This window comes from Haplochromis burtoni, unplaced genomic scaffold, assembly GCF_018398535.1.
Source record: "Haplochromis burtoni strain Fernald_Lab_line unplaced genomic scaffold, NCSU_Asbu1 Contig_524, whole genome shotgun sequence".
Classification (NCBI taxonomy): domain Eukaryota; kingdom Metazoa; phylum Chordata; class Actinopteri; order Cichliformes; family Cichlidae; genus Haplochromis; species Haplochromis burtoni.
In genome coordinates this window covers 242,943-259,162 of record NW_024582885.1, presented here as the reverse complement: position 1 = coordinate 259,162, position 16,220 = coordinate 242,943, and the positions used below count along the sequence as shown (strand labels likewise).

Below are 16,220 nucleotides of genomic sequence, written 5' to 3'. Positions count from 1 at the left end.
GAAGGACAGGCCCCTGCACGGTATGTACCACCGGCAGATAGAGGAGGTGGCTGATATCCAGAAATCCTACCAGTGGCTGGACAAAGCTGGACTGAAAGACAGCACAGAGGCACTAATCATGGCAGCACAAGAACAAGCTCTGAGCACAAGATCCATAGAGGCTGGGGTCTATCACACCAGGCAAGACCCCAGGTGCAGGCTGTGTAAAGATGCCCCAGAGACAATCCAGCACATAACAGCAGGGTGCAAGATGCTAGCAGGCAAGGCATACATGGAACGCCATAACCAAGTGGCCGGCATAGTGTACAGGAACATCTGTGCCGAGTATAACCTGGAAGTCCCGAGGTCAAAATGGGAGATGCCCCCAAGGGTGGTGGAGAATGACCGAGCTAAGATCCTGTGGGACTTCCAGATACAGACGGACAAAATGGTGGTGGCTAACCAACCGGACATAGTGGTGGTAGACAAACAGAAGAAGACGGCCGTAGTGATCGATGTAGCGGTTCCGAATGACAGCAATATCAGGAAGAAGGAACACGAGAAGCTGGAGAAATACCAAGGGCTCAGAGAAGAGCTCGAGAGGATGTGGAGGGTGAAGGTAACGGTGGTCCCCGTGGTAATCGGAGCACTAGGTGCGGTGACTCCCAAGCTAGGCGAGTGGCTCCAGCAGATCCCGGGAACAACATCGGAGATCTCTGTCCAGAAGAGCGCAGTCCTGGGAACAGCTAAGATACTGCGCAGGACCCTCAAGCTCCCAGGCCTCTGGTAGAGGACCCGAGCTTGAAGGATAAACCGCCCGCAGGGGCGTGCTGGGTGTTATTATATATATATATATATATATATATATATATATATATATATATACATATAATTTAATATTAGATATATATATTATATATATATATAATATTTCCAGTGCCCTTTTTGGTTCTTGAGATAAAACGCCACAGAAAAATGTCCGTCAGCCTTTAGCTCAGTTGACTGCTGACAAGCAAAAGAAAACTTTTATTTTTTATGTATATTTGATCAGTTTTTATGTCTCCTTCCTAAAACTTTTAGCTTTCAATTTGATTATTTACAAAGCACGCCAGCTGCCTCAGGTCACCTTATCCTGTGAGGTGAAAACCTTTATATTTCAGAAAGAAATCCAGGTGTTTAATACCTCTAAAAAATATAATATTTTCTGATCTCCCAGCAAATGCAATTTTACGTTTTGTAAGCCTACCTGTTAAGACAACACAGATAAAGACAAAGACACTTTCTATTTTAATGTCCTTTTAATGCCTGTTTTTTTCTTGTCTGACATTTCTTGGAAGCACAAAAGGAAACCAAACACAAACGCGCGCACACGCACACACCCAGGGTATCTTTTAAGAACAAGGCGCACGCTGTGAACGCAGTTTAAACACGTGCATCCCCCACGCATTTTTTCCAAGACTCTGTTTGAAGAAAAAAAACAAAAAACAAAGATTAAATAAATGTGACTCATCTACGTCTTACTCAACTAACACTGAGCATCACCAGTACAAAACCGAAGAAATATGTCACGTTGATGAAGAAAAAAGAAAACACTACAATCATAGTATTTACATGATGCATAAGACGTGAAAATGTAAGCAGGACATGATAAAAAATTCTTTAAACTGAAAACACAAAGTTAAATTGCCATTAAAATAAAGCTGGAAGTCACTTCCATCAGATCTTTTTGCCTTTTTCCCCTCCGCTCTGTGAAGGAAGTCATCTGCTAAATATCAGTATTTTGTTTGGCTGCCATTTAGATGAATCACTGGCCGCCCCCTCTCCTGTCTCAGCCTGATATGCTGTTATCTCGCAGGTGGGAAAAAGTCGGACACCAGTTGCAGAATGGCGAAAGATGCGTTTAATGACCAGACAGACATTTGAATGGGTGGGACTGAGTTCATCTAGCCAATTTGTAGATGTTTTGCAGGAGTCTCCGGCTGTATTCTCTGTGGTCGACCGGCTGGACTTCCATTACAGTTACCTTCACTCGACTCTCATCCTGTGGAGGAAACAGAGAGTTTGAGTTCAGTGCACAGCATCAGGTAAGGAAACAACAACTTTAACCTCTGTGATCAGCACGATTCAAGACTGCACATAATCATTAATCTACTGAACCAATTAAGACCCAAGCGGTGGAAAGTCTGCTTTAGGACTGAAACTTCCTGCTACTGACAGAGCTTTGCTGTCAGCTCAGACTTGTATCAACAACCTTCTTCTCAAACTCTATGCAAAAAGCCGCAAGGCCAGTAGATTTTATTGTATGGTCTAATTTCAGATCCTTTGGCAAGTGTGAGCCATGATGTCGTTAGTCATCTCGAGCTGAGCTGCATAATTTACATGGTATTTAATATGTTGATTTTAATTTGCATTGCCTGCTTCTTCTGTTTTGATACGTTGGAAAATCTCACAAATGTAAGAAAACGAGAGCGGCTTCCCCCCCCCCATGATGTAAGCGAATCTTGTCATCAAAGCACTCTCTTTGGGAACCAGACACCTCTGATGATGAATTTAAGCATTTCACCTCAAACGATGAAAATTCAGCAAGTCAGACTGAGTCCTGAAGGCTAAAAAAATAAAAAATAAACAAGAACACAAACACTGGCTACTGCACGATCACAGACTTCATCAATATTTAGCATAAACTCGTGTGATTACTCAAACCCAATGTACTGTGTGATTATAAAGTGACCCTATGTGGCCCCAAGGCGGGAAGCAGAGCAGGAAAGGTGACACTTTCCATGTCATTTACAAAAGTAAGCAAAAAGAAGGATGTTCCACCTGTTCCCTTTATATTAATAAAAATGATATCAATAAAAACATATTCTAATCTGCCATATTATACAGAGCTACAGTGTTTAGTGCCTCGTAGCTTGAGGCTTCCTGGATCCACAGGCCAGCTTCTGTTTGAAGTTTGCATGTTCTCGGTGTGCCTGCGTGGGTTTCCTCCTCCCACAGATCAAAGACATGCTGGTTAGGTTAACTGGAGATTCTAAATTACCCATCGGTGTGAATGCGTGCTTGTACTTTCACAAACACAACAACAATTGAGATCGATAATTGTGTACGCAGATGTAAGCGGTCTCAACTGTTTGCAGTAAGAGTCACCATCAGTAAGTCAGATTCTGTACCATCAAACAATGGCATGATTTCCAGTGAAAGCATAAAGTCAAAAGCTCTTTTCTGTCATAATCAGTGATAATTATTAAAAGGATCAATCCAGAGAGAATTAGCAATTCACTTAGGATAACCAGCATCAAGGATTGAACATTTGTTCACACGTTGATTCCACACTTCTACTCGTATTTTCAATTTGCATCTACCTCAGGCAAATTAAACAATACGTGGGGGAAGGGGGGTTTGAATCGGAGGTTCCACTTGACAAAAGGTGACAACTTATTTAAAAATAATGGTTTTCCAAATGGTAGGGTACTGAGAGAAAGAAAGCTTGGTAATTTAATATGCGCAGACTAATACTGCAATCGCATCTGGAGAAAACAATTACTTCGTAGCCAAACATTCACCCCTGTTCTCTAACTCAATTTCAGGCGGTGCGCTGAAGGAATAAATACCAGCACTTCTGGATGTGTACACAAAAAGAAAAAAAAACAGAACACACACACATGCAAAAGTACAGCGCACAACTAGCCAATAAACATTTACACTTACTGATGCCACATCTTCAAAGAGAATAATTAAGATGCTGTACTGTACTGAGCAAAAAAATAACCCAAAACTACCTGCAGAGAAATATTATTCATTAACAATCCAGCACTTAGGTCAAGACTGAAATATCTTAACACATCCACACAATAGGTTTTATGGAACTGAAATGAATAGGATAAATCCTACTACCATTTTTTCCCATATATCCAGTAAAATGTGCAAAAATATGCAAGGCAACCTTGATAAAGGATTCTTAAAACTTGTCTGAAAGTGAATTAAGCCTCTGACAAGGTCACCAACCACCTTCTGTTAAATTCTACTGTAGGACTTTTGGGTCAAAAGGACTATTTTGGCCTATTAGCGAGAAAACACTGGAAAACTATTGCCCAGGAACACAAGTTTCTAGAAAGTCTGGCTCCTTGGAAACAATCTCTCTCTTTCTCTCTTTCAGAATTTTCAGAAATCTTTTTCCACACTCAAGGACAGCAAAAAGGTCTGAGTGTAATGTGGTGTGAATGCTGTGTTACGAGTGTACTCTGAATGGCCTGTCTGTTAAAACAGGGAAAGAAAAACAGATCCCCTATGACACTAATAGATTAAATGAGACACAATCAATGTATTCACTTCAGACTGATGCACTTGGACTCTGACACAAGCACAGATATATGTGCACTAATACAGCAACACATATTTAAGATGAATAATCAGCCAGCCTGGAACAGATTCAAAGACTAAGACTTGAACTTAATTATCACATCTGAGTACTGGTTCGAAATCAGAAATCAGATACACATTTCTTTGGATTGTCTTTTAAACAAATGCAAATTAAAAGATTATGTGTAAACAGCGCTCTTTAGTGCTCCGTAAATCCAATTCACCATGTTGTGAATTGTGTGTGTGTAGGAGAGGAAGATGAGCCTTTACTGCACTCAGTTCTGGAGCACTAGTTTCTGATTCACTGCACATGCTCCTGCCTTTGTAAGGCACCACCTTAATGAAACTCGGCAGACAGTTAAGACAGAACTTTATTTAAATGCAGCATTTACATTTTTATTTACGTCTGTTGCCAGCTGCGTTGGACTTTCTCATCGTGTGAAGGCTTTGTAAATTTGTTTACCTGGTTGTGAATATAGACCAGATGTTGTGATGATAAATGCACATTTATCATCACAACATCTGTATAAGAGTCTCCCACTTTTATACCTGTCGTAAAGTATAAAAGCAGGCCAATTTTATCAGTTACTGCTTTGCTTCTTGTACTTTCTGCTTTCAGAGCTCACTTGAGCAAAGTAATCTATTCTTAATATAATATTTATTAAATGCCAAATGTGAAAAACCTGGCAAACTCCAAAGCTTTCAGAGACTACACCCCCCAACAGAGGGGTAGTCAAGTTGCCTTAAGCAATTTCTGCAATTTTCAAAAAAACAAAACAAAATGTCAATCACGTCTTCCTCATGTAGAGATTAGCCAGGTGAGAAGGGGGACAGAGGGAGTCTGACCTTCATTCTTAAACTCTCAATTATCATTCTTCACACAGCTGTCACCTTTAAAGCAGGGCTAAAAGAGACTGGGCACCGTCGTCACCATATTTAAACAATTATTGTGGCTTCTCTGTAATTCTCATTAATCACAAAAAAGAGTACATATACATGAGTTAGCAATTGGAATGCTTATGTGTGAATAATATTTGTTTACTTACAAAACCATATACATTACGGTCCTGGGATTAAAGAGCCAGTTTGCTGGATTTGAAAATCAGAGCACTTTAGCCACATCGTGACGGCTGCCACAGCCCTAAAACTAACCTTACCCATCGTCACGCAACAAAAGAAGCCTTAAACAAACTGAAAGGAGGTCATCTGGTCTGATGAGTCCTGTTTTCCTTTAAATCCCTCGTGTGCTATTTACTTTGGGAAATAACGTCAGTGCTGGTGTTTGCTTTTGGTGAGTGTGCTGCTCTGGCGAATGCTCTGAGCATCCCACATGGGTCCATAACACTACTTTATAGACCAGGTACAACTCAGTGATTTCCCCCATCAGCTATGCCACACTGCCCGTTGTTCAAGAACTGATTGAAGAACACGATGGACTCAAGGTTCTTTGAAACGTTACCTTCAATTTCCTCAAATCTCTAGAAAAAGTAGACACAACTACACAAATTATAGGCCTTCATAGGTTGATAATGTTAGGGTGACCTATATGCTTAAGGAATCTGATATTAAAACATATCAAACATTTTTTTCTTCCACATGAAATAAACAGATTTAGCTAAGACCTCTTATGTGTAGCTATTTATTTACATGCTTACATTCTTCAGGACTGCCCCCTGGTGGTCAAACTAAGTACTGCCAAGACTCATGCGATGGTTTTAAGGGTCTCCTTTTTACTTCTAGATCTCATTTCTTGGCCAATATATATGCTTTTACTGGCCGGGCCCTTTTTTAAAATAGTATTTTCCTAAAATAGGCGATTATATAATATGAATTACCTTTGTGAGAGAAAGAAAAGAATTTATCATAACCTTGTCTAAACAGGATAATGGTCTAAATAGGAAGAGTGACTGATAGATAGATAGTACACTGGTAGAGTTGATGACTGAACAAAAAAAACATGTGCTTGTTAAGTCGAAAACCTGGTAGTTTGTCATCTCGCTTCTGTTCCTAAAAATAAGACAAACCTTAAAATATGATCCTAAGCCAGGTCGTTCTCTCTCTGCGTGTCTCTGTTATGACAAGTGACAAAGCACACACTTTACAACTTCATTAATCTTATTAGGTTCTGACATTTCATTGCGTTGTTCTATTTTTGTGAAAACAATGCGGTAGGACTTTTTGCCTTGTGTCACACAAGTGTGTAAGAATGAAGGCTTCGGTAGAAAGACAAAGTGAACAGCTCGTGTTTTGAATCGCAGGCTGTGCCAAATGCAGACGGAAAAAATGTCTGAATACAGTGATAAGCCTTATGTAGAACACGTTTCTATTCTGAGCTCATTATATCTACTTTGTTGAAAACTGAAACGATCAAAAAAGTGCTCCTATTTGTCTTGAACTCTTCCTGACACATCCTGCAATAGAAAAATAAGTATTTACCTAAAAAGTAAAAAAAACAACAACTTGATTTGGATGCATTTGTGGTCTTGAAAAAACATGTTGTTAAAATGCTCTATGTCTCTCCACAGTATCACCTTTGATGCATAATTAACAGGTGATCAATGATTTTCTTTTTATTAAGTGCCAGCTGCAATTCATTTATTTTTAATATTGTTGAATTAACTGAATAACCAGAGCACTGAATTACATGAATAAATCTGTATCAGTCTCTGCCTCAAACACAGACATGCATGGCAAAATAGTGCCTGTAATGACAAGCGCTTACTGTGCCTGCATTTGCGTTCAGGGTGGAAAAAAAACCTGATTGCTCAGTTAGCTGTTCTCAAAGCTGCTTAGTTGTTCAGTAGATCATTTAAACTGTGTCTAAAACACTGTTGACATATTCAATTTTTCATTTCCATTTGCTGCCAGCCAGGGCCCTCTGAACTGCGATGACTCCCCTTTTCTCTGTCTCACAATTTGAGCAAAGATTACCTTGAAATTTCCTTTGGACATTGATGGTTCTCAGTGGATAATTTACACAGAATGTTCATACTCCCAAGGTGAAGTAGTGTTTGTTTTGAAAAACTATGACTCCTTCTGTAATGCAGCCCTGAGGACGGCATTTTAAGCCCCACCGGTGGTAAGGCTGCAAGAAAAGCAAAATCATCAAAATGCTATTTGTTCTGACCAAAGCGTCTGCATTGTTCAATATAATGGAAACTGCAGCCTCCTCTATTTGCTCCTCTAACTTCAGGCTGGCAAGTAGACGTGATATGCTGACATTTAGCGTAAACAGTTTCCTCCGCTTTCTACATAAAGATCACACTTTACTGAAATAAACATTATTGTTGGTGAAGTTAGACTTTCCTCACTTTATGGTTTATGAACTCTGCATAGTTTTCCTTGTAGATTTTCTCGAGGTCAGGACACAGACCATTCAGAGCTCATCCTACATCTCAATCATTCCACTCAGACTCTCGGTATGTGCCCCCAGCAGCAAATTAGACTCTGAATAATTACGCTAATTAGGCTTAGAAAGACAATAGCTAAATGCTAATTAGCGACTAATTAAGAGAAATGAATTCACAGCTGTATTTGTTTTCTGTTATCCAAAGTGCACTGGCTATAAAACAACTCCCCTGTCACTCTTATACTAATTGAAATGAGTTCGGATTCATGTTATGTGACTGACAGCATGTCGTGATTATACTGCTGTGGTGGGGCGTGGTCTGCGGTGCCGTGCAGGGAGGGCGGACGCACCTGCACGGCATCCTTAATCACGCCCGCCTAGTTAAAAACACGGGGACTCAGGGGTTGGCGGGTGTTGTGGTGTGACAAATATTGAATAAAATGGCTCAAACCTATGATCCCTGGACCCGCCGTGTCTCATTCACACCACAACTGCATATGTAGCCTTACATGCTTGGGTCTGCAGTGCAACCGACTGGAAGACAATATCTGATAATGAGTGCTTTAACAAACTCATGAATGGCATGCAGATCATTCATTAATGCACTGCAATAGGTTATTATTGACAAAAATAATGCATGTTCCCTTAATCTAAGAAGAAATATTTTTTCTGTTATATGTCTTTACATTAATGAGAATTTGAAAATTTGTTCATTTCTACGTGACTTCATAAAGAAAAGTGCCAATTATGCTTGGGTAAATGAAGCCTCTGTTAACACAGCTGGTTAAATTGTGGTTTATGTCAGCACTAACACTTCATATTGCCTCTTTTAATTTCATCCTTAAGGATCCTGCTGATCAGTAAATACCTTCCATTGCTAAAACTACAAGCTTTTCCTTATATAATTTTTTAATAATTAGGCTTTATACAAGTATCGAAGCACCAAAGACACTTCGACATGCGGACTGGAGGGGTTTGGATTCAAACCAAAGGCTTCCTGATTAGTATGCTATATAAATGCAATCCATTATTATTATCATGTGTGGCTGTGGAGTTGATAAGCAGAAAATGTTGTAATTTCCCAAAACAATTACATAATTGTAATTGGTCGCTGTCATATAAAAGAAACAGCTCGCACAAACACATCTGTGTATTGTAGCTGCTTTTTATTGTGAAACTGACCCAGGGGATAAACCATTTACTGACTTCTACAACAATGTGACTTGTGTGCAAACCTTTTGTGTATTTTGAAAGCCTATTATTGCTGTATTGGGGAAATAAGATGCTTGCTGGTGTATTTGTTGAATATAGCGATAATACGGCTGTTTGTGACACTAGCCAATCAGCGTTGAATATTCCTCCAGGATCACTGAAAGAATGCTTGTAGGACAATGATGAGCACTAGTGTGTACCAGTATATTCTGCTTTGCTGCTAAATTGTATTGCACTGTACCACTTTATATTGCACAGCAGTTTTTAGCCACTTACGTTGTAGGTCTCTAGCTTGACTCTGTTTTTAAAGATGTGAGTTGTGAAGTTGGCTTTCTGGAAGACTTCATCGAAGGCAGCTTCATCCTTAGAAACAAAAAACAAGGGAAATACAACATCAGGAAGCACAGGAAGTAGTCTTTTACAGTTAAACCTTCTGGCAAAATTACAAAGGCAATTTTCTTGTCCGCCTATGTGTCTTACTGTGTCTCTGAGATGTCCGAGAGTTTCTGCGCTGTGACCCAACAGGGCCTCAGCTGTCTCCTGGAAGCACGTCACCCACTGGTTATCCCCGAAGTCAGCTAAGTTGGCCTGAGAGAGGAACAGGCCGAGATGATGAGTGGGCGAGAGATTATTTATATGTGTATGTGTGGTCATGCATATTCATGTAGGTTACAATAATTCTCATCACAGTATGTATAACAACCACTATTGATGTGCACTGTGCACACTTACAGAAAGTAAGAGTCTGTATTTAAAGTTGGGGAACTCTTTGTTACACTTTTCGCAGCGGTACAGCCCGTTCTGCTGGTCGATGACCTTCTTGTTGCAGTCTGCAGATGGACAAGCTTGGTACAGACAATTCTCCTTACGAATGTACAGCACTGTCGCCACGCAGCTGAAATACTGTGCCTGTATAAAATGGAACACAAAAACATATTTATCTTATTACAGGGGTTGAGCTCGATTGCTATAAACACCAAATCATATTGCTGCAATCGGATTGTCTCGGAAGCTGCAGTTAATCTGTAGGTGCTGTGCTAACCAGCAGCAGTTTAATTGCATTTTGTCTATTATATTTTTCAGTCTATTACTCTTCCATATTAAATGTGAATGTGGCAAATCAACCAAATCACCCGAGACTTGTTTTAAGAACTTTGCATTTAATGTGCAATTTTTGCAACAGTCTAACTATTCCTGCTGGAACTGGGAGACAATCTAGCATTGTTTCACCAGCTAATTAACACCAGTCCTCAAAAGCATAATTTAAGTCGGTGTCAGTAAAAATATGGCAAATTGACAGCATACAGCTGGAGGAGAAAGGAACTCATGGCAGAATAATAGTCAGTGCCAGTGTTATGGATCATTTAGTTTTCCTGTTTAACTGGCAGCTTTCTCCTTTGAATGTTTGCAGAGCTGGCAGATGTTAAAACAAGAAATTAACTGTAGCCGTCCTTGTAGCTGGCTCATATTTGCTTCCTTTCATTCAAGCTTTCAGAGCAAAGCCATCTGATTGCTTTTTTTTTTTTGGAGTTCTAGAGTTGAATAAAACTGTTACACCATCTTGTAGACTCTTGAGCCAAGATTAAAGTTAAAGGTATGCGTATGAACACTGAAAAAAAAACAGATCTGTACAAAAGTTTGAAACAAAAGTCTAAACAAATAATTGTAAATATAAATGCACTGTTCTTTCATAAAGTTATAAAAATAGTCCTGACTCAACAGGACTTATAAGACAGGTCAACAATAATCATTACAAACTGACAGCTGATGACATTTCCAGTGCTTTGTCATTCTATAATTCCTTACATTTTGTGGTAGCAATTAACAACTGCAGGCTGCTTTAAGGCAGCTGACAAAAGATCTAAAACTGAAGCTAACCACAAAAGACAAACAAACCTCCCATATAAGAGCTTGAGGAAGGTTTAGCTGACAGAGAAGAGGTGGTGCACCTTTCCCTTGTGCAGTGTTGATGCGTAAACAAGACTTACACAAAACAAGTTATCAGTAGGAAACATGGACTGCTACCTCATTCGGGAACTGAACATGTAATCTTTCAATAAAAAAGGAGCAGCATTTAAAAAAAAACGACAAACAAACAAAAAACAGCAGAACACAGGAGTGGAATAATTCAACAAATACCAAAATCTGTATGCAAATATCACGCAGTCAATCTAGAGTGAAGCTAAAAATAAGTTAGCTTCTTTAAAGCAGCACTGATGCACAATCCCTTTTACTGTTTGTGATTTTTAAATTGATAAAGAAAAAAGGAGTGCACTAATATTAATATTGAGCAGCACATTAAAAGAAACATTCATCAGCGCTCCAGGTGAATAACCCTCAGTGGATGTGTTGTTTTCATCTAAACATTGTAAGTATTCTTTTGGTATTTTCTTGTGTTTTATGCTGCCTTACTTTTAAAATCATGACTTAAAAGTGATGAAATTAAACGATAAAATCCAAAAGAAAAGTGAGATCGAGAGGAATAAAAGTGGACCTTTCAGAGCGGACAGTTTTAAAGAGGGTGAAAGAGAAATATTAAATAAAATAAAAATAAACTCAGATCAAATTTGGCATCAACTGTAAAACTGTTGCCAACAAGTTGGCCCAGCTGGTAGATGCATGCTGTTTACACATCTCTATTTGACTTCCAAACAATCTTGGAACTGTTTAAAAAGAGAGCAGAGGGAGTTTGAGAATTCTTTGCATAATAAATGCAAGATGAGACGGATCTCTTTCTCTCTTCCTCTCTAGTTTTGAAATAGTGCTAATGTGCTAATGTATGCGCGCGCACAAGCACGCTGACATATACACACGGCTGCGGTGCAAGGTTATATGCAAAGACCCAAACTTGTGCATTTGCAATACACATACAATGAGCTGAACTTCTTTCTGTTAGGAATTTAAATTAAAGTGTACACAGTCAAACAGCATCAAATTAAAATGCAGCGATATTGCTGTAATTTAAACAGATATTAGCTCCTTAGGCGGCAGAACTCACACTGGTAAAATCAACAGCTAAAAAGGAAAGAAATGCTAATTCTATGGGGGGAAAAGGCTATTCTCTCATCCTGTGGAGACGCTCGGCATTTGATTTCCATAAATATAAATATAAAGAATGCACACAGCACAGGAACTGCATCTCGTTGGGAAAAGGCACGCACGTGGACGTGCCTGCATGCAAACATACACGCGGTTAAGCACGGGGTGATGAATGTGATATACCTGCACATGCTTGGAAAAACCACAGAAATTTTTTTTTTTCTTCGATTCACCAGAGGGTATTTCTTCTATCAGGAGAACAGGTCTTAAACAAGATGTTGGAATTGAAGCCAGAATTTAAAATGAAATGCTTTAAAATGCATTCTAAACAACAACTACAAGCTAGAGCTGGGCCAGACTCATTACTAATGTTGGCCTAAATGAGTCTATCAAAGACTCTTTCTAGGATGCCGGCCAAATTCGTGCGCGCACACACAAACACACACACGCTGACAGAGCAATGCTGTTCCTTCGTTATACAGCCCACACTCGCTGTAAACTGTTTAGTAAGAGCATGGAATGTGAAAAGGCCATTGTGTTCACAGCGTCACTCATGAGAGGGTTGATGATGTCCTCTGTCCTCATGACCTCTACAGATATTGCCAGTCAGACTTAGAGCTCTTTGACACTTTTTCCCCCTCTAGCTAACACTGACTCACATCCTCATAATCTGTCCACCCATCCATCTACCCAGTACACATGCCACACGGCAAGAACCCCTCTTGAACACTTAGTAAGGCTTTTTTTTTTTAATTAGGAGAATTCCTCCCGTTAGCAACAGCGCTCTCCCCCTCAACACTCCACTCCCATTTTCCGCCTGCCTCATCACGTTTTGCAGACTTGGGCAGATTGGAGCGCTGGAAGGCTGGAGAGGTGGGAAGGCGATGAGTGGGGAAGGTGGTAGAAGGGTGGACGTAACAAGAGAAAAGAAAACAGGATGCTTTTTGAAAGCACGGGGTTGTTGAGGACTCCTAATGTTGGCAGATGCTACAGACAATGAGCGGATAGAGGTCATCGCGATCTGAACCATAGTGATTCCCACAAAACTAGACCACTCTAAATAAATCCCACTGCATTTGTCATCATCTTTCCAGTTCTCCCTTTGTGTTTTATTCTCTCCCTCAGTATTCCAGTGTATACACAAAAGCCTTGGGGCAAAGTCTTAACCTTAAGCACACTGAGGAACGCCTGGAAGAGTAGCATGACTAACGCTGCACATAAAAACACACACACTACAATGCAAAAATACGTGTGCACACTTACCTAAAGATTCAGAAACATTAACACACACACACACATAGCTCTGAAAATAGTTTTCATTCTTATCACACCAAATCCCTGTGTCACCTTCTGGCACCTAAATGCAATTAAAATTTGTATGTGGAAGGGCAACCAAGTGAAAATCTACTTCACATAATTGACGTGGCTGCACATGCCAACTTTAATGCTTGTCCCCAAACCCCAACACACACATTGCTACATTAATTAGAAATAGCTTGTATGCTTGCATCTGTGTGCGCGCACACACACACACACGCAAACAGTCACACACTTACATGGAGGAAAACAGGTAGAATGTCAAATTAGATTCCTTCAAACTATAAGCTAATGATTTGAATTCCATTATTATAACCAAAGCCGCAGCCTCAGAGTGCACGAGAGACAAGCTTCTTAAAGCCTTTCAATTACAGAATCAGTAGGTGGTACGCAGGGCAGACAGCTAAGAAGACAGAAAAGAGGACAGGACAGAGGATAAGAAGAGGGGAAAAAATAAGAAAAACAAGAAAAAGAGGGATTTCTCACCTTTCAACCCTCATCCTGACTTTACCTTTTCTTAATAACCCTTGTCACTTCTATCCAGTCCACTCTTCACTACTTTCTTTACACCTTCTTCTGTGGCCTTGGTCCCCGCCCTCCCCCAAGAAAAAAACATCCCTCAGTGCAGCTTTGTAAGTGACATGTAGCTTGAGTGGCTCTGCCTGCCTTTTTCCACTCATCAGCTCTCAGTCTCCCACATTTTCTATCTGCGCCACTTCCCTTCTGGTAATGTTATGCCCTATAGGCTTCCCACACCTCCAAAAACATAATTAGAAATTTTTATTAGAAGCGACATTGATCTTGAAGCTACCCGTAAGTGGCTTCCAATTAAATGCGAGGAATGAGGCAGACTAGTCTGAACTAAATCTCATTAATTAGAAATTTTAGGAGTGGCGCATCACATTTAGATGCACTCTGCTTTTGGTCAAAAGGTTGATAATTCTGTGCAATGACACCTCTTAAAATGGCACACATTCAATTTGAAGGTTCTTGTGTGCTCATCTAACGGCGTTTGGCTTTACTGCTAATACGTAAGCATCGCTATCTCCCTCCCACAGCTAAAACAAGAGAAGCATGACTCTAATCCATGAAGTCATAGCAAGGCACAGCCTACAGCTGCTCTGTTTACAATGAATGGAAGACTGACTGTGGATTTGTGTTTGTCTAAATGCTTACATTTAAATGAGGCTGAGCAGCAGTCAGGTCTAAAAATCACTGGAACCATGTCTGTTTACAGAAAAGCTTCTTTGATAGTTTTTAATAAGAGGCCTTCAATCACATTATGATCCTGTGATGTTTAGCAGTAAGGATTGCTTTCATCGTGCATTTTGTGGGTTCAGTTCAGTGATAATGGCTTTACTGGCATGACCATATTCAGACTCGGCTGTGCTGTGTATGAATTCTGACATGAATTTAAAAGAAATTCTGGTTATTTTCTTACAGGACAGGGAAAAAAATACAGGTTTTTTTGTTTTCAGAATTAAATTTAACTTTTCTTTTCTAACTCCCTGTCAGTTATTTGCACTTTGTGAGTTCCTGATTTTTCAGCAATTTCCCTTTCATATAGTGTATTACATTGCATATTAATTACATACAAAGTGAAATATTTCAAGCCTTTTTTTAATTTAATTTTGAAGATGATGGCTTGCAGCTCTTAATGCTCAGAAATCCAGTATCTCAGATTATTATTCCACGATTAGATAAAAAATGTTGGGGCTCCTTTTACTGCATTGGAGTGGCGCTTGTGGCAAAGCTGAGGTGTTACTAAAGTCCTTGCTGCCTTCAGCTCATCTGGATTTTGGGATTTTCCTCATCTTCCTCTTGAAAATACCCCATAGATTCTCTGTGTGGTTCAGGTCAGGCGAGTTGGCTGGTCAGTGAAGCACAGTAATAACATGGTCAGCAAAGCTTTTGGCAAAGTATGACGTACTTCAAAATCTCCTGTTTAACGCCCGCATTGACTTTGGACTTTGATTAAATACACCTGACCAACCTCCACCAAAATCAGCAGATGACATGGCACCCAAATCATCACAGACTGTGGAAACTTCACACTGGACTTCAAACACCTTGGACTCTGTGCCTACTTACTCTTCAAGTAGACTCTTTGACCTTGATTTACAAATGAAATGCAAAATGTACTTTCATCTAAAAAGAGGACTTTGGACCACTCCAGTTCCTTTTCCTTCTGACACCATCTCTGGTTTAGTAGTGGCTTTACATCACTGATATTAGCAATGCAACAGTTGTACCTCCTTTCCTAAAGACATCTGCGTGGTGAGTAGGGCTGCCACAAACGATTATTTTGATAGTCGACTAGTCACCGATTATTTTTGCGATTAGTCGACTAATCAGATCGTGCATCCATTGGACGTAAAACGTACAGCTTATTGCACCAACAGCATCTGCTCTTATATAACTATCATTAGCTTACAGCTTTAAGTGTTTAAGGTATGTACTAACTAAAAATAAAGACAAGATGATAGTTTATTAAAGTTTAATTAAATTTGCAGATTGTTTCGGTGAAGTTTAATAAACTCCTTGCTTGTCATCCCATTCCAGTGAACTTTTCACTAATACGGTTTGGTACACCACTCTGCAAACAGCCAGCTCTTTCAGCAGTAACCTTATGTAGCTTACTCTCTTTGTGGAGGGTCAAGCATTATCATCTGGAAAACTGCTAAGTCAGCAGTCTTCCAAGTGACTGCAGTTGAATGTAATGCACTACACCAGGATACACTTTCTGTAATGCTGCATTTTGGATTTTCATGACCTAAAAACTGTAATCGCCTAAATAAACATATCACTATATTTATTTCCATTCATGTGTAATGAATACAGAATATATGAAACAAAACACAATCATTTTTGCAATATTCTATTTTCTCCAGACGCAGCTGTATACTAGGGGTGCAATGATACACAAAATTCATGGTTCGGTTCGATACTTTGGTGTCACGGTTCG

The 16,220-nt window shown here is 39.7% G+C and overlaps 1 protein-coding gene across 1 annotated transcript in view; it reads right to left on the bottom strand.

The window, feature by feature from the left end:
- Positions 1-1,258: 1,258 nt before the first annotated feature.
- The window catches only part of LOC102313238 (replication protein A 70 kDa DNA-binding subunit), a gene marked incomplete in the record, with an annotated part of 55,940 nt that continues 40,978 nt past the window's right edge, over positions 1,259-16,220 (bottom strand). Inside the window, 4 exon segments of the mRNA XM_014329225.2 lie at positions 1,259-2,020; positions 9,176-9,262; positions 9,380-9,487; positions 9,632-9,808. Coding sequence (XP_014184711.1) covers positions 1,919-2,020; positions 9,176-9,262; positions 9,380-9,487; positions 9,632-9,808 — 474 coding nt within the window.